Here is an 18409-nt window from a genome sequence, read left to right as displayed (position 1 = left end):
AAGACTACACCTGTTGTATTCAGCATTTCACTGTGAGGTCTACTACACCTGTTGTATTCAGCATTTCACTGTGAGGTCTACTACACCTGTTGTATTCAGCATTTCACTGTGAGGTCTACTACACCTGTTGTATTCAGCATTTCACTGTGAGGTCTACTACACCTGTTGTATTCAGCATTTCACTGTAAGGTCTACTACACCTGTTGTATTCAGCATTTCACTGTAAGGTCTACTACACCTGTTGTACTCGGCTCATGTGACAAATACATTTTGAACTATTGACGACCCTATAAAGCGACTTTTCAAAACACTGCTATAGCCTACTGCCCGTTCTGAGTTATCACCTGACGCCCAGGTGAGAAACAAACAAATCGACCCGCGTTTGGAAAAAGTCGGTTTAATAAGAAGACTTTTGGATATTTTTTTTTATCTTGACCAGACTAACTTTTATCCATCTAACTAGGCTACAACTCACAGTCCATCTCAGCCAGGACCTCCAGCTCATCAGCGAACTGTTGTTCATACTCGTCCTCTATCCCGAACATCTCGTCATACTCGTCCATTAGTAGTCAGTCAAGTTGACCGGTATGTACCGGACAGCCGAGGTGTATAATATGATAATAATATCTATGCAATACTACTTTTTCAGTCAGTTCCGTGTTTGTTCGTTTTTGTCTTCTCCCGTCCCCGTCTGTCTGCTCAATTTCGCGGTAAACTCTTTGGGTTAACTATTTCCGGGTTAATGTTGTTTTCTCGCTTGTGATTGGATGATCCAGACAATGCCTAAGCTGCTTGTCCAATAGAAATCAACCAATTCCATTTGTAGGCGCTGTTATGGCGACGACACGCCAAACTGCGCATGTGCAGCCAGTCAAAAATCAATGTCCACACTTTTGTGATTTAAAGTTTGTTTCTGCCGAAAATGAAAACGTGTCAATTTGTCATTTTTCACGAAGTTGTAGTAATAACATGTCCAACTACTTAAAACATTGGCTTGAATCTAGATTGTGCCTTTTAGATTTAAGGAAAACTAACAACTAATAAGGAAGAATTGTTCATTTATCTCATTGATCTATTTCACAAGTGTTCCCGGAAGTCTCAAAATATTGCGCCTCTTGGTTTAGAAACTCTCTGATCCAGATATTCATGTTCCGGAGGGGGTGCTTCCGTATCCGGTCGGACCAAGTTAGTTTGAGCAGCAGAATAATAAAACAAATTCTACACTACTACGGATAAAACCAGAGTTAAAATATTGCTGATCATTTCTCACACAACATCTCTGTAAAAAAATAAAAAAATAACATACGTTTCTTGTGAAAACAGAAAGACTTCAGGTGGAGAGGATAAAACGTGGGAGGTTCAACTCTGCCGCTGGGTGACGGTGCTACTCGTGTCTGTCTACTAAACAGTTGTCAACACAACTCATGTCTCCAGTGTTGACTTGTTGATTTGGAAAGAACAATTAATACGTTTTTTATACTGGACACCGAAAGCAAACTGGTGAGAGATTTAATTCGATAACCACGTTGTTTATATTGTCTGTCAGGACCCAAAGCATCGCAACCTGGACACATCTAATACTATAAACGGTGAATTACGGGATAAACCGCTGGGATAATAATCGGTAACGAGTTCAGCTCATCACGAAACTGTCAGCAACAACTAGCGGCTTTTACCTTGGATAACTTAAAACCCCCTAAAAAAAATCTCTCTCAATTAAAGTGTAGCTAGTTATATTCTTGTTAGTTTAGACTTTGAAACATTTATAAATATAAGTGGTTTAGTATGTAATAACTTTTACTCCTTAGTTTGTTGCTAGACCACGTTAGCTATCAGGAAGTGCTTGAGCAGCCAGGTGATCCCATCCCCGGTGTCACCATGGTAACCACCTGGTAAGGTACCGGAAGACCAAACTCCTGGGGCCCCTGCCCCTAGGCACGACACAGCAGATTCAAATGAACCAACTCATCATCAAGCTTTGATGATTTGAATCTGCTGTGTAGTGGCTAGGGTAAATACCATGGGGAAGGGGGCCCCAGGACTAGGGTAAATACCATGGGGAAGGGGGCCCCAGGACTAGGGTAAATACCATGGGGTAGGGGGGCCCCAGGACTAGGGTAAATACCAAAACGTGCACCCATGGGGAGGGGGGCCCAGGACCAAGCTGTAGAGGAGTGAGTTAGTTAGTTAACTACTTAATGGTACTAGCTAGTTTATCTTCGTCTTACATGTTGTCGTTACTCTGCTGTTCTGAATCCAAAATACCCGGAGGATGACTTGGAGGACAGGTACCTACAGTAGGAAGCTACTGGACACAGAGGTGAAGTGATTAGGGTTTCTGTGTGAATGTTTTTATAGCAGGTTCATGGTTGTCTGCTAATGTAACCTCTTGGGTACTGAAACCCACTCAAGACAGTGTTTCGCCCACTGAGCAAAACCCGAGACTGTGTAGACACATTGTTATTTTATTGTGCGATTTAAAAAATATATATATATTTTTTTTTTAACTTTAATTTATTTTCCTAACCCTGTTTTCTTAAATCTGCACTGTTGGTTAAGGGCTTGTAAGTAATCATTTCACTGTTGTATTTGGCAAATTAAATGTGATTTGTGTGGTAATAATGTTGTGTTTTCCAGGAAGGTCTCACTGAAGTGTGGCAGCCCAGACAGGGGTTGGCCACGCCCCCAGAGGGAGGGGCTAAGACCAATGTAGACAAACTAAAGGACCGATTGGTCCTGTTCTCCGCTAACTCCTCACCCTCTTGTATGGAGCTGGCCAATAGGATCGCAGAGTGAGTCAATAGACCACACCCACCTTCCAGATGTTCCAGTTTACACCAGGGCTGTTGCAGATAGAAACGCCTTGATTAGAGTGGACATGATTCCCTCTTACTACACGTCAGATAGAAACGCGTTGATTAGAGTGGACATTATTCCCTCTTATTACACGTCAGATAGAAACGCCTTGATTAGAGTGGACATGATTCCCTCTTATTACACGTCAGATAGAAACGCCTTGATTAAAGTGGACATGATTCCCTCTTATTACACGTCAGATAGAAACGCCTTGATTAGAGTGGACATGATTCCCTCGTACTACACGTCAGATAGAAACGCCTTGACTAGAGCGGACATGATTCCCTCTTACTACACGTCAGATAGAAATGCCTTGACTAGAGCGGACATGATTCCCTCTTACTACACGTCAGATAGAAACGCCTTGACTAGAGCGGACATTATTCCCTCTTACTACACGTCAGATAGAAATGCCTTGACTAGAGTGGACATGATTCCCTCTTACTACACATCAGATAGAAACGCCTTGACTAGAGCGGACACGTCAGATAGAAACACTTTAACTAGAGCGGACATGGACCCCCCAGGGTTAGCATGTTACCTTTCTCTCTGGTAGGAGACTGTAGTTGAATAGCATGTTACCTTTCCCTCTGGTAGGAGACTGTAGTTGAATAGCATGTTACCTTTCCCTCTGGGAGGAGACTGTAGTTGAATAGCATGTTACCTTTCCCTCTGGTAGGAGACTGTAGTTTAATATTATAGAACACGTCTGCCTGCCTGCCTGCCTGCCTGCCTGCCTGCCTGTCTGTCTGTAACACCTCTAGTTGAGTATTATATAACACGTCTGCCTGCCTGCCTGTCTGTCTGTCTGTAACACCTCTAGTTGAGTATTATATAACACGTCTGCCTGTCTGTCTGTCTGCCTGTCTGTCTGCCTGTCTGTCTGCCTGTCTGTCTGTCTGTCTAGTAACACCTCTAGTTGAGTATTATATAACACCTCCTAACCCTAACCTGTCTGTCTATAGGAGACTGGGAGTAGAGCTGGGCAAGACTGAAGTCTACCAGGATTCTAATGGAGGTGAGGAAGAGGAGGAGGAGGAGGATGATGGTAATGGTTCTGTGTGACCCCTGACCTGACCTTTTGTCTCCATAGAAACGTGTATCCAGATCCAGGAGTCGGTCAGAGGGAAAGACGTCTACATCATCCAGACCATCTCACCGTCAGTTTACAACAGGATTCCTGGTGTACTCCGTCAGTTTATAACAGGATACACCTGGTGTCAGTTTATAACAGGATACACCTGATGTCAGTTTATAACAGGATACACCTGGTGTACACCGTCAGTTTATAACAGGATACACCTGGTGTACTCCGTCAGTTTATAACAGGATACACCTGGTGTACACTGTCAGTTTATAACAGGATACACCTGGTGTACACTGTCAGTTTATAACAGAATACACCTGGTGTACACCGTCAGTTTATAACAGCATACACCTGGTGTACACTGTCAGTTTATAACAGGATACACCTGGTGTACACTGTCAGTTTATAACAGAATACACCTGGTGTACACCGTCAGTTTATAACAGGATACACCTGGTGTACACTGTTAGTTTATAACAGAATACACCTGGTGTACACCATCAGGTTATAACAGAATACACCTGGTGTCAGTTTATAACAGGATACACCTGGTGTCAGTTTATAACAGAATACACCTGGTGTACACCATCAGTTTATAACAGGATACACCTGGTGTCAGTTTATAACAGGATACACCTGGTGTCAGTTTATAACAGGATACACCTGGTGTACACAGTCAGTTTATAACAGGATACACCTGGTGTCAGTTTATAACAGCATACACCTGGTGTTAGTTTATAATAGGATACACCTGGTGTACACAGTCAGTTTATAACAGGAGACACCTGGTGTCAGTTTATAACAGGATACACCTGGTGTACACCGTCAGTTTATAACAGGATACACCTGGTGTACACAGTCAGTTTATAACAGGATACACCTGGTGTCAGTTTATAACAGGATACACCTGGTGTACACCGTCAGTTTATAACAGGATACACCTGGTGTCAGTTTATAACAGGATACACCTGGTGTACACCGTCAGTTTATAACAGGATACACCTGGTGTACACCATCAGTTTATAACAGGATACACCTGGTGTCAGTTTATAACAGGACACACCTGGTGTACACTGTCAGTTTATAACAGGATACACCTGGTGTACACCGTCAGTTTATAACAGGATACACCTGGTGTCAGTTTATAACAGGATACACCTGATGTCAGTTTATAACAGGATACACCTGGTGTCAGTTTATAACAGAATACACCTGGTGTACACCGTCAGTTTATAACAGGATACACCTGGTGTACACCGTCAGTTTATAACAGGATACACCTGGTGTCAGTTTATAACAGGATACACCTGGTGTCAGTTTATAACAGGATACACCTGGTGTACACCGTCAGTTTATAACAGGATACACCTGGTGTCAGTTTATAACAGGATACACCTGGTGTCAGTTTATAACAGGATACACCTGGTGTCAGTTTATAACAGGATACACCTGGTGTCAGTTTATAACAGGATACACCTGGTGTACACCGTCAGTAAATAACAGGATACACCTGGTGTCAGTTTATAACAGGATACACCTGGTGTCAGTTTATAACAGGATACACCTGGTGTCAGTTTATAACAGGATACACCTGGTGTCAGTTTATAACAGGATACACCTGGTGTCAGTTTATAACAGGATACACCTGGTGTCAGTTTATAACAGGATACACCTGGTGTCAGTTTATAACAGGATACACCTGGTGTCAGTTTATAACAGGATACACCTGGTGTCAGTTTATAACAGGATACACCTGGTGTACACCGTCAGTTTATAACAGGATACACCTGGTGTACACCGTCAGTTTATAACAGGATACACCTGGTGTCAGTTTATAACAGGATACACCTGGTGTCAGTTTATAACAGGATACACCTGGTGTACACCGTCAGTTTATAACAGGATACACCTGGTGTCAGTTTATAACAGGATACACCTGGTGTACACCGTCAGTAAATAACAGGATACACCTGGTGTCAGTTTATAACAGGATACACCTGGTGTCAGTTTATAACAGGATACACCTGGTGTCAGTTTATAACAGGATACACCTGGTGTCAGTTTATAACAGGATACACCTGGTGTCAGTTTATAACAGGATACACCTGGTGTCAGTTTATAACAGGATACACCTGGTGTCAGTTTATAACAGGATACACCTGGTGTCAGTTTATAACAGGATACACCTGGTGTACACCGTCAGTTTATAACAGGATACACCTGGTGTACACCGTCAGTTTATAACAGGATACACCTGGTGTCAGTTTATAACAGGATACACCTGGTGTCAGTTTATAACAGGATACACCTGGTGTACACCGTCAGTTTATAACAGGATACACCTGGTGTCAGTTTATAACAGGATACACCTGATGTCAGTTTATAACAGGATACACCTGGTGTACACCGTCAGTTTATAACAGGATACACCTGGTGTCAGTTTATAACAGGATACACCTGGTGTCAGTTTATAACAGGATACACCTGGTGTCAGTTTATAACAGGATACACCTGGTGTACACCGTCAGTTTATAACAGGATACACCTGGTGTCAGTTTATAACAGGATACACCTGGTGTCAGTTTATAACAGGATACACCTGGTGTCAGTTTATAACAGGATACACCTGGTGTCAGTTTATAACAGGATACACCTGGTGTCAGTTTATAACAGGATACACCTGGTGTCAGTTTATAACAGGATACACCTGGTGTACACCATCAGTTTATAACAGGATACACCTGGTGTCAGTTTATAACAGGATACACCTGATGTCAGTTTATAACAGGATACACCTGGTGTACACCGTCAGTTTATAACAGGATACACCTGGTGTCAGTTTATAACAGGATACACCTGGTGTCAGTTTATAACAGGATACACCTGATGTCAGTTTATAACAGGATACACCTGGTGTACACCGTCAGTTTATAACAGGATACACCTGGTGTCAGTTTATAACAGGATACACCTGGTGTCAGTTTATAACAGGATACACCTGGTGTCAGTTTATAACAGGATACACCTGGTGTACACCGTCAGTTTATAACAGGATACACCTGGTGTCAGTTTATAACAGGATACACCTGATGTCAGTTTATAACAGGATACACCTGGTGTACACCGTCAGTTTATAACAGGATACACCTGGTGTCAGTTTATAACAGGATACACCTGGTGTCAGTTTATAACAGGATACACCTGGTGTCAGTTTATAACAGGATACACCTGGTGTCAGTTTATAACAGGAAACACCTTGTGTCAGTTTATAACAGGATACACCTGGTGTCAGTTTATAACAGGATACACCTGGTGTCAGTTTATAACAGGATACACCTGGTGTCAGTTTATAACAGGATACACCTGGTGTCAGTTTATAACAGGATACACCTGGTATCAGTTTATAACAGGATACACCTGGTGTACACCGTCAGTTTATAACAGGATACACCTGGTGTACACCGTCAGTTTATAACAGAATACACCTGGTGTCAGTTTATAACAGGATACACCTGATGTCAGTTTATAACAGGATACACCTGGTGTACACCGTCAGTTTATAACAGGATACACCTGGTGTCAGTTTATAACAGGATACACCTGGTGTCAGTTTATAACAGGATACACCTGGTGTCAGTTTATAACAGGATACACCTGGTGTCAGTTTATAACAGGAAACACCTTGTGTCAGTTTATAACAGGATACACCTGGTGTCAGTTTATAACAGGATACACCTGGTGTCAGTTTATAACAGGATACACCTGGTGTCAGTTTATAACAGGATACACCTGGTGTCAGTTTATAACAGGATACACCTGGTATCAGTTTATAACAGGATACACCTGGTGTACACCGTCAGTTTATAACAGGATACACCTGGTGTACACCGTCAGTTTATAACAGAATACACCTGGTGTCAGTTTATAACAGGATACACCTGATGTCAGTTTATAACAGGATACACCTGGTGTACACCGTCAGTTTATAACAGGATACACCTGGTGTCAGTTTATAACAGGATACACCTGGTGTCAGTTTATAACAGGATACACCTGGTGTCAGTTTATAACAGGATACACCTGGTGTACACCGTCAGTTTATAACAGGATACACCTGGTGTCAGTTTATAACAGGATACACCTGATGTCAGTTTATAACAGGATACACCTGGTGTACACCGTCAGTTTATAACAGGATACACCTGGTGTCAGTTTATAACAGGATACACCTGGTGTCAGTTTATAACAGGATACACCTGGTGTCAGTTTATAACAGGATACACCTGGTGTCAGTTTATAACAGGAAACACCTTGTGTCAGTTTATAACAGGATACACCTGGTGTCAGTTTATAACAGGATACACCTGGTGTCAGTTTATAACAGGATACACCTGGTGTCAGTTTATAACAGGATACACCTGGTGTCAGTTTATAACAGGATACACCTGGTATCAGTTTATAACAGGATACACCTGGTGTACACCGTCAGTTTATAACAGGATACACCTGGTGTACACCGTCAGTTTATAACAGAATACACCTGGTGTCAGTTTATAACAGGATACACCTGGTGTACACCGTCAGTTTATAACAGGATACACCTGGTGTCAGTTTATAACAGGATACACCTGGTGTCAGTTTATAACAGGATACACCTGGTGTACACCGTCAGTTTATAACAGGATACACCTGGTGTACACCGTCAGTTTATAACAGAATACACCTGGTGTACACCATCAGTTTATAACAGGATACACCTGGTGTCAGTTTATAACAGGATACACCTGATGTCAGTTTATAACAGGATACACCTGGTGTACACCGTCAGTTTATAACAGGATACACCTGGTGTACACCGTCAGTTTATAACAGAATACACCTGGTGTACACCATCAGTTTATAACAGGATACACCTGGTGTCAGTTTATAACAGGATACACCTGATGTCAGTTTATAACAGGATACACCTGGTGTACACCGTCAGTTTATAACAGGATACACCTGGTGTCAGTTTATAACAGGAGACACCTGGTGTCAGTTTATAACAGGATACACCTGGTGTACACCGTCAGTTTATAACAGGATACACCTGGTGTCAGTTTATACTGGATACACCTGGTGTACACCATCAGTTTATAACAGGATACGCCTGGTGTCAGTTTATAACAGGATACGCCTGGTGTCAGTTTATAACAGGATACACCTGGTGTACACCGTCAGTTTATAACAGGATACACCTGGTGTCAGTTTATAACAGAATACACCTGGTGTACACCATCAGTTTATAACAGAATACACCTGGTGTCAGTTTATACTGGATACACCTGGTGTACACCGTCAGTTTATAACAGGTAACACCTGGTGTACACCGTCAGTTTATAACAGGATACACCTGGTGTACACCGTCAGTTTATAACTGGATACACCTGGTGTACACCGTCAGTTTATAACAGGATACACCTGGTGTACACCGTCAGTTTATAACAGGATACACCTGGTGTACACCGTCAGTTTATAACAGGATACACCTGGTGTACACCATCAGTTTATAACAGGATACACCTGGTGTATACCGTCAGTTTATAACAGGATACACCTGGTGTACACCGTCAGTTTATACTGGGTTATAGTAGATTATAGATTATAGTCTTATGATTCTAACACATTTCACCCAGTTCTACAGATTCAGGGTGGAATACTTTAGTCACTACTTTAAATAGTCAAATTCTTCTATCAATGGACCTCTCCCTCTCTCTGTGTATTTGTGTTACTGTAACAGTAAACTGTGTGTGTGTGTGTGCAGGGATGTGAACCGGTGCCTGATGGAGCTGTGTGTGATGGCGTATGGGTGTGTGACGGCGTGTGCGAGGAGTGTGTGTGGCGTGCTGCCGTACCTACCCTACAGTAAACAGTGTAAGATGAGGAAACGGGGATCCATCGTCTGCAAGCTGATCGCCTCTCTGATGTGCAGGGCAGGTGAGACAACACGTTATGTTTTAATCTAATGTGTTGGAGATAACGGTTCATCTACACTGTGTTAGGTCTGATGTACGTACGTATGTGTGTGTAGGTCTTACCCATCTCATCACTGTGGATCTTCATCAGAAGGAGATTCAGGGCTTCTTCAACATCCCAGTAGACAACCTGAGAGCTTCTCCCTTCCTACTGCAGTACATACAGGAGGAGGTAGGACTATACTACCTACAACCCCCTCCTACTACAGTACATACAGGAGGAGGTAGGACTACACTACCCACAACCCCCTCCTACTACAGTACATACAGGAGGTAGGCCTACACTACCCACAACCCCCTACTACTACAGTACATACAGGAGGAGATGGGACTACACTACCCACAACCCCCTCCTACTGCAGTACATACAGGAGGAGGTAGGACTACACTACCCACAACCCCCTCCTACTACAGTACATACAGGAGGAGGGAGGACTACACTACCCACAACCCCCTCCTACTGCATTACATACAGGAGGTAGGACTACACTACCCACAACCCCCTCCTACTACAGTACATACAGGAGGAGGGAGGACTACACTACCCACAACCCCCTCCTACTGCATTACATACAGGAGGAGTTAGGACTACACTACCCACAACTCCCTCCTACTACAGTACAAACAGGAGGAGGTAGGACTACACTACCCACAACCCCTTCCTACTACAGTACATATAGGAGGAGGGATGACTACACTACCCACAACCCCCTACTACTAAAGTACATACAGGAGGAGGTAGGACTACACTACCCACAACCCCCTCCTACTACAGTACATACAGGAGGAGGTAGGACTACACTACCCACAACCCCCTCCTACTGCATTACATACAGGAGGAGTTAGGACTACACTACCCACAACTCCCTCCTACTACAGTACATACAGGAGGAGGTAGGACTACACTACCCACAACCCCTTCCTACAACAGTACATATAGGAGGGATGACTACACTACCCACAACCCCCTACTACTACAGTACATACAGGAGGAGGTAGGACTACACTACCCACAACCCCCTACTACTACAGTACATACAGGAGGGAGGACTACACTACCCACAACCCCGTACTACTACAGTACATACAGGAGGAATGACTACACTACCCACAACCCCCTCCTACTACAGTACATACAGGAGGAGGTAGGGCTACACTACCCACAACCCCCTACTACAGTACATACAGGAGGAGGGAGGGTTACACTACCCACAACCCCCTCCTACTACAGTACATACAGGAGGAGGGATGACTACACTACCCACAACCCCCTACTACTACAGTACATACAGGAGGAGGAAGGACTACACTACCCACAACCCCCTCCTACTACAGTACATACAGGAGGAGGTAGGACTACACTACCCACAACCCCCTACTACTACAGTACATACAGGAGGGAGGACTACACTACCCACAACCCCCTACTACTACAGTACATACAGGAGGAATGACTACACTACCCACAACCCCCTCCTACTACAGTACATACAGGAGGAGGTAGGGCTACACTACCCACAACTCCCTACTACAGTACATACAGGAGGAAGGACTACACTACCCACAACCCCCCAGTACATACAAGAGGTGTTAAGCTGTAGATTCCAAACTACACTACCCATAACTCCTTGTTGTCTCCCTGTAGATTCCAAACTACACTACCCATAACTCCTTGTTGTCTCCCTGTAGATTCCAAACTCCACTACCCATAACTCCTTGTTGTCTCCCTGTAGATTCCAAACTACACTACCCATAACTCCTTGTTGTCTCCCTGTAGATTCCAAACTACACTACCCATAACTCCTTGTTGTCTCCCTGTAGATTCCAGACTACCATAATGCCGTTATCGTGGCCAAATCACCATCCTCCGCTAAGAGGTGAGTTACCCTGACGCTCTTTTCTCTGTCTCTCTGTCTCTGTCTCTCTGTCTCTCTGTCTCTGTCTCTGTCTCTAAGAGGTGAGTTACCCTGACACTCATTTCTCTGTCTCTCTGTCTCTCTGTCTCTGTCTCTCTGTCTCTGTCTCTAAGAGGTGAGTTACCCTGACACTCATTTCTCTGTCTCTCTGTCTCTCTGTCTCTGTCTCTGTCTCTCTGTCTCTAAGAGGTGAGTTACCCTGACACTCATTTCTCTGTCTCCCTGTCTCTCTGTCTCTGTCTCTCTGTCTCTAAGAGGTGAGTTACCCTGACGCCCATTCCTCTGTCTCTCTGTCTCTGTCTCTCTGTCTCTGTCTCTAAGAGGTGAGTTACCCTGATGCTCATTCCTCTGTCTCTCTGTCTCTCTGTCTCTGTCTCTCTGTCTCTGTCTCTAAGAGGTGAGTTACCCTGACACTCATTTCTCTGTCTCTCTGTCTCTCTGTCTCTGTCTCTAAGAGGTGAGTTACCCTGACGCTCATTTCTCTGTCTCTCTGTCTCTGTCTCTCTGTCTCTGTCTCTAAGAGGTGAGTTACCCCGACACTCATTTCTCTGTCTCTCTGTCTCTCTGTCTCTGTCTCTCTGTCTCTCTCTGTCTCTGTCTCTCTGTCTCTCTGTCTCTAAGAGGTGAGTTACCCTAACGCTCATTCCTTAAGTTCACTATGAATTAACACACTACAACTAAGTCTGTCTCTGTGTCTGTCTCTCTGTCTCTGTTGTCTAGGGCCCAGTCCCTCGCCGAGAGGTTGCGTGTGTCTATTGCTGTGATCCACGGAGATGCAGAGACGGACCTGCTGGACGGACGGCACTCTCCTCCGACAGTCAGAACCACCGGAGGTCTACCTGAACTACCCTGTAAGAGACACACAGTTCCCTGTTAGAGACACACAGTTCCCTGTAAGAGACACACAGTTCCCTGTTAGAGACACACAGTTCCCTGTTAGAGACACACAGTTCCCTGTTAGAGACACACAGTTCCCTGTTAGAGACACACAGTTCCCTGTTAGAGACACACAGTTCCCTGTAAGAGCCACACAGTTCCCTGTTAGAGACACACAGTTCCCTGTTAGAGACACACAGTTCCCTGTTAGAGACACACAGTTCCCTGTTAGAGACACACAGTTCCCTGTTAGAGACACACAGTTCCCTGTTAGAGACACACAGTTCCCTGTTAGAGACACACAGTTCCCTGTTAGAGACACACAGTTCCCTGTAAGAGACACACAGTTCCCTGTTAGAGACACACAGTTCCCTGTTAGAGAGACACAGTTCCCTGTTAGAGACACACAGTTCCCTGTAAGAGACACACAGTTCCCTGTTAGAGACACACAGTTCCCTGTTAGAGACACACAGTTCCCTGTTAGAGACACACAGTTCCCTGTTAGAGACACACAGTTCCCTGTTAGAGACACACAGTTCCCTAAAGGCAGGGTTGGGTAGGTTAGCTCCCTGTAAGAGACACACAGTTCCCTGTTAGAGACACACAGTTCCCTGTTAGAGACACACAGTTCCCTGTTAGAGACACACAGTTCCCTGTTAGAGACACACAGTTCCCTGTTAGAGACACACAGTTCCCTGTAAGAGACACACAGTTCCCTGTTAGAGACACACAGTTCCCTGTTAGAGACACACAGTTCCCTGTTAGAGACACACAGTTCCCTGTTAGAGACACACAGTTCCCTGTTAGAGACACACAGTTCCCTGTTAGAGACACACAGTTCCCTGTTAGAGACACACAGTTCCCTGTTCATCAGACTCTGGGTCAGTAGATACAGGGCCTCATCTGACTCTGGGTCAGTAGATAACGGGTCTCATTACCGTCTCTCTCTCTGTCAGTCTGTATCCCTAAGGAGATCATCTGACTCTGGGTCAGTAGATAACAGGCCTCATTACCGTCTCTCTCCCTGTCGGTCTGTATCCCTAAGGAGATCATCTGACTCTGGGTCAGTAGATAACAGGCCTCATTACCGTCTCTCTCTCTGTCAGTCTGTATCCCTAAGGAGATCATCTGACTCTGGGTCAGTAGATAACGGGCCTCATTACCGTCTCTCTCTCTGTCGGTCTGTATCCCTAAGGAGATCATCTGACTCTGGGTCAGTAGATAACGGGCCTCATTACCGTCTCTCTCTCTGTCGGTCTGTATCCCTAAGGAGATCATCTGACTCTGGGTCAGTTGATAACAGATCTCATTACCGTCTCTCTCTCTCTGTCAGTCTGTATCCCTAAGGAGAAGCATCCTATCACAGTCGTAGGAGATGTGGCCGGACGCATCGCCATCATCGTGGTGAGTGGCTGGGGTCAGAGGTCAGGGAGGAGGCTGTGTGACATCGTCAGGGCAGGACGGGGGAGGTGTGTATGTGTGTTAACCTGGTGTGTGTGTGTGTCAGGATGACATCATCGATGATGCGGTGGGTTTTGTGGCGGCAGCGGAGATGCTAAGGGAGAGGGGGGCGGGGCCGATCATCGCCATGGCAACACACGCCATCCTGTCTGCGGACGCTCCCAGAATCCTCCAGGAGTCAGCCATTAGTCAGGTAAGAGGGGACTTGAACGGAGGGGAGGGGACTTGAACGGAGGGGAGGGGACGGGAACGGAGGGGACGGGAACGGAGGGGACGGGAACGGAGGGGACGGGGACGGGAACGGATGGGACGGGAACGTAGGGGAGGGAACGTAGGGTAGGGAATGGGGAGGGGACGGGAACGGAGGGGACGGGAACGGAGGGGAGGGAACGGAGGGTAGGGAACGGAGGGGAGGGGACAGGAAAGGAGGGGACGGGAACGGACGGGAGGGAACGGAGGGGAGGGTAGGGAATGGGGAGGGGAGGGAACCGAGGGAACGGGGAGGGAACGGGAACGGAGGGGACGGGAACGGAGGGGACGGGAACGGAGGGGACGGAGGGAACGGGGACGGGGAGGCGACGGGAACCGATGGGACGGGAACGTAGGGGAGGGAACGGAGGGGGAGGGAACGGGAACGGAGGGGACGGGAACGGAAGGGACGGGAACGGGAGGGGAGGGGAACGGGAGGGGAGGGGAACGGGAGGGGACGGGAACGGAGGGGAGGGAACGGAGGGGAGGGAACGGGAACGGAGGGGACGGGAACGGAGGGGACGGGGACGGGAAAGCGACGGGAACGGATGGGACGGAGGGGAGGGTAGGGAATGGGGAGGGGAGGGAACGGAGGGAACGGGGAGGGAACGGGAACGGAGGGAACGGAGGGAACGGGAACCGATGGGACGGGAACGTAGGGGAGGGGAGGGAACGGGGAGGGAACGGGAACGGAGGGGACGGGAACGGAACGGAGGGGACGGAGGGAACGGGGACGGGGAGGCGACGGGAACCGATGGGACGGGAACGTAGGGGAGGGAACGGAGGGGGAGGGAACGGGAACGGAGGGGACGGGAACGGAAGGGACGGGAATGGAGGGGAGGGGAACGGGAGGGGAGGGGAACGGGAGGGGACGGGAACGGAGGGGAGGGAACGGGAACGGAGGGGACGGGAACGGACGGGAACGGAGGGGACGGGAACGGAGGGGACGGGGACGGGAAAGCGACGGGAACGGATGGGACGGAGGGGAGGGTAGGGAATGGGGAGGGGAGGGAACGGAGGGAACGGGGAGGGAACGGGAACGGAGGGGACGGGAACGGAGGGAACGGAGGGGACGGGAACGGAGGGAACGGGAACCGATGGGACGGGAACGTAGGGGAGGGAACGGAGGGGACGGGAACGGGGAGGGAACGGGAACGGAGGGGACGGGAACGGAAGGGACGGGAATGGAGGGGAGGGGAACGGGAACGGAGGGGAGGGAACGGGAACGGAGGGGACGGGAACGGACGGGAACGGAGGGGACGGGGACGGGGAGGCGACGGGAACGGATGGGACGGGAACGTAGGGGAGGGGACGGGAACGGGGAGGGGACGGGAACGGATGGGACGGGGACGGGGAGGCGACGGGAACGTAGGGGAGGGAACGGGGAAGGGACGGGAACGGGAACAAAGGGGACGGGAGGGGAACGGAGGGGACGGGAACGGAACGGGAACGGAGGGGACGGGAACGGAGGGGAGGGGACGGGAATGGGAGGGAACGGAGGGGAGGGGAACGGAGGGGAGGGAACGGGAACGAAGGGGACGGGAACGGAGGGGACGGGAACGGGAGGGAACGGAGGGGAGGGAACGGGAACGGAGGGGAACGGAGGGGAGGGAACGGGGAGGCGTCGGGAACGGAGGGGAGGGGAGGGAACGGGAACGGAGGGGAACGGGAGGGAACAGAGGGGAGGGGACGGGAACGGAGGGGAGCGGGGGGGTCTGTCTGTCTAGTTGGAGCTTTATTTGTTTTCTCATGATTCTCTTGATTTAGTCTCTCTCTCTCTCTTCCCGTCTGTATGTTTGTCTCTCTGCCCATCCGTCTGTCTCTCTTCCCGTCTGTCTGTCTCTCTGTCTCTCTCTGCCCGTCTGTCTGTCTCTCTGTCTCTGTCTTCTCTAGGTGGTGGTAACCAACACGATTCCCCACTCGTCCCAGAAGCTCCAGTGTTGTAAGATAAAGACGGTTGATGTTTCTCTGATCCTGTCTGAAGCTGTACGGAGGATCCACTGTGGAGAGTCAATGTCTTGTCTGTTCCACAACATAGGAGCTGACGACTGATACACACCATACACACCACAGACTACACACACACACACACAGACTACACACACACACACACACAGACTACACACACACACACACACAGACTACACACACACACACACACACACATATGCACGTTTATTTTCTGCCAAAATAAAAAATTAATTGCCATTGGTTTGTCGGTATTTGTGCAGCAGATGTTTTCAAATCAAAGTTTATTTGTCACGTGTGTCGCCAAACAGGTGTAGTAGACCTTACAGTGAAATGCTGAATACAACAGGTGTAGTATACCTCACAGTGAAATGCTGAATACAACAGGTGTAGTAGACCTTACAGTGAAATGCTGAATACAACAGGTGTATTAGACCTTACAGTGAAATGCTGAATACAACAGGTGTAGTATACCTCACAGTGAAATGCTGAATACAACAGGTGTAGTAGACCTCACAGTGAAATGATGAATACAACAGGTGTAGTAGACCTCACAGTGAAATGCTGAATACAACAGGTGTAGTAGACCTTACAGTGAAATGCTGAATACAACAGGTGTAGTAGACCTCACAGTGAAATGCTGAATACAACAGGTGTAGTAGACCTCACAGTGAAATGCTGAATACAACAGGTGTAGTAGACCTCACAGTGAAATGCTGAATACAACAGGTGTAGTAGACCTCACAGTGAAATGCTGAATACAACAGGTGTAGTAGACCTCACAGTGAAATGCTGAATACAACAGGTGTAGTAGACCTTACAGTGAAATGCTGAATACAACAGGTGTATTAGACCTTACAGTGAAATGCTGAAAACAACAGGTGTAGTAGACCTCACAGTGAAATGATGAATACAACAGGTGTAGTAGACCTCACAGTGAAATGCTGAATACAACAGGTGTAGTAGACCTCACAGTGAAATGCTGAATACAACAGGTGTAGTAGACCTCACAGTGAAATGCTGAATACAACAGGTGTAGTAGACCTCACAGTGAAATGCTGAATACAACAGGTGTAGTAGACCTCACAGTGAAATGATGAATACAACAGGTGTAGTAGACCTCACAGTGAAATGCTGAATACAACAGGTGTAGTAGACCTCACAGTGAAATGCTGAATACAACAGGTGTAGTAGACCTCACAGTGAAATGCTGAATACAACAGGTGTAGTAGACCTCACAGTGAAATGCTGAATACAACAGGTGTAGTAGACCTTACAGTGAAATACTGAATACAACAGGTGTAGTAGACCTCACAGTGAAATGCTGAATACAACAGGTGTGGTAGACCTTACAGTGAAATGCTGAATACAACAGGTCTAGTAGACCTCACAGTGAAATGCTGAATACAACAGGTGTAGTAGACCTCACAGTGAAATGCTGAATACAACAGGTGTAGTAGACCTTACAGTGAAATGCTGAATACCCTGTTATCAGACCTGCCCTACCCTGTTATCAGACCTGTCCTACCCTGTTATCAGACCTTCCCTATCCTGTTATCAGACCTGCCCTACCCTGTTATCAGACCTGTCCTACCCTGCTATCAGACCTGCCCTACCCTGTTATCAGACCTGTCCTACCCTGTTATCAGACCTTCCCTATCCTGTTATCAGACCTGCCCTACCCTGTTATCAGACCTGCCCTACCCTGTTCCTGGAGAGATACTCTCCTGTGGGTTTTAACCAGCCTCCTCTGGCCTGTACTGTATTCCAGCCTCCTCCCACCAGTCTCCTCTGGCCTGTACTGTATTCCAGCCTCCTCCCACCAGCCTCCTCTGGTCTGTTCTGTATTCCAGCCTCCTCCCACCAGCCTCCTCTGGTCTGTACTGTATTCCAGCCTCCTCCCACCAGTCTCCTCTGGCCTGTACTGTATTCCAGCCTCCTCCCACCAGTCTCCTCTGGGCTTTACTGTATTCCAGCCTCCC

The 18409-nt window shown here is 47.1% G+C and overlaps 2 protein-coding genes across 5 annotated transcripts in view; one reads left to right on the top strand and one right to left on the bottom strand.

The window, feature by feature from the left end:
• LOC139424276 (chromosome transmission fidelity protein 18 homolog) overlaps nt 1–726 on the bottom strand; it is a 57632-nt gene extending 56906 nt beyond the window's left edge. Inside the window, exon 1 of one of the 3 annotated variants that reach the window (XR_011635918.1) lies at nt 476–695. Coding sequence is in view for 2 of the 3 variants with exons in the window: in XM_071175966.1 (XP_071032067.1) it covers nt 476–563 (88 nt within the window). In the remaining variant the exon portion in view is untranslated. Of the gene's footprint in view, nt 1–475 lie in introns of all 3 variants that reach the window. The other 2 variants (XM_071175966.1, XM_071175967.1) reach the window with 2 other exon arrangements.
• A 422-nt stretch (nt 727–1148) lies between these two features.
• Nucleotides 1149–16667, top strand: LOC139423709 (phosphoribosyl pyrophosphate synthase-associated protein 2-like). Of its 2 annotated transcripts, XM_071175321.1 has the most exons (12): nt 1149–1185; nt 1324–1500; nt 2638–2792; nt 3822–3874; nt 3950–4016; nt 9747–9919; nt 10014–10129; nt 11779–11834; nt 12594–12724; nt 14083–14153; nt 14257–14403; nt 16353–16667. In XM_071175321.1, the coding sequence occupies exons 3-12, from the start codon at nt 2767–2769 to the stop codon at nt 16509–16511; spliced, it is 999 nt and encodes a 332-aa protein (XP_071031422.1). In that variant the 5' UTR covers nt 1149–1185; nt 1324–1500; nt 2638–2766; the 3' UTR covers nt 16512–16667. The 2 variants fall into 2 exon arrangements, with proteins under 2 accessions (XP_071031422.1, XP_071031421.1); XM_071175320.1 differs by having other exon boundaries at nt 1152–1500.
• The last annotated feature ends 1742 nt before the right edge of the window (nt 16668–18409 follow it).

Source organism: Oncorhynchus clarkii, chromosome 13 (genome assembly GCF_045791955.1).
Source record: "Oncorhynchus clarkii lewisi isolate Uvic-CL-2024 chromosome 13, UVic_Ocla_1.0, whole genome shotgun sequence".
Taxonomy (NCBI): domain Eukaryota; kingdom Metazoa; phylum Chordata; class Actinopteri; order Salmoniformes; family Salmonidae; genus Oncorhynchus; species Oncorhynchus clarkii.
This window is presented reverse-complemented; position numbering and strand designations above follow the sequence as displayed.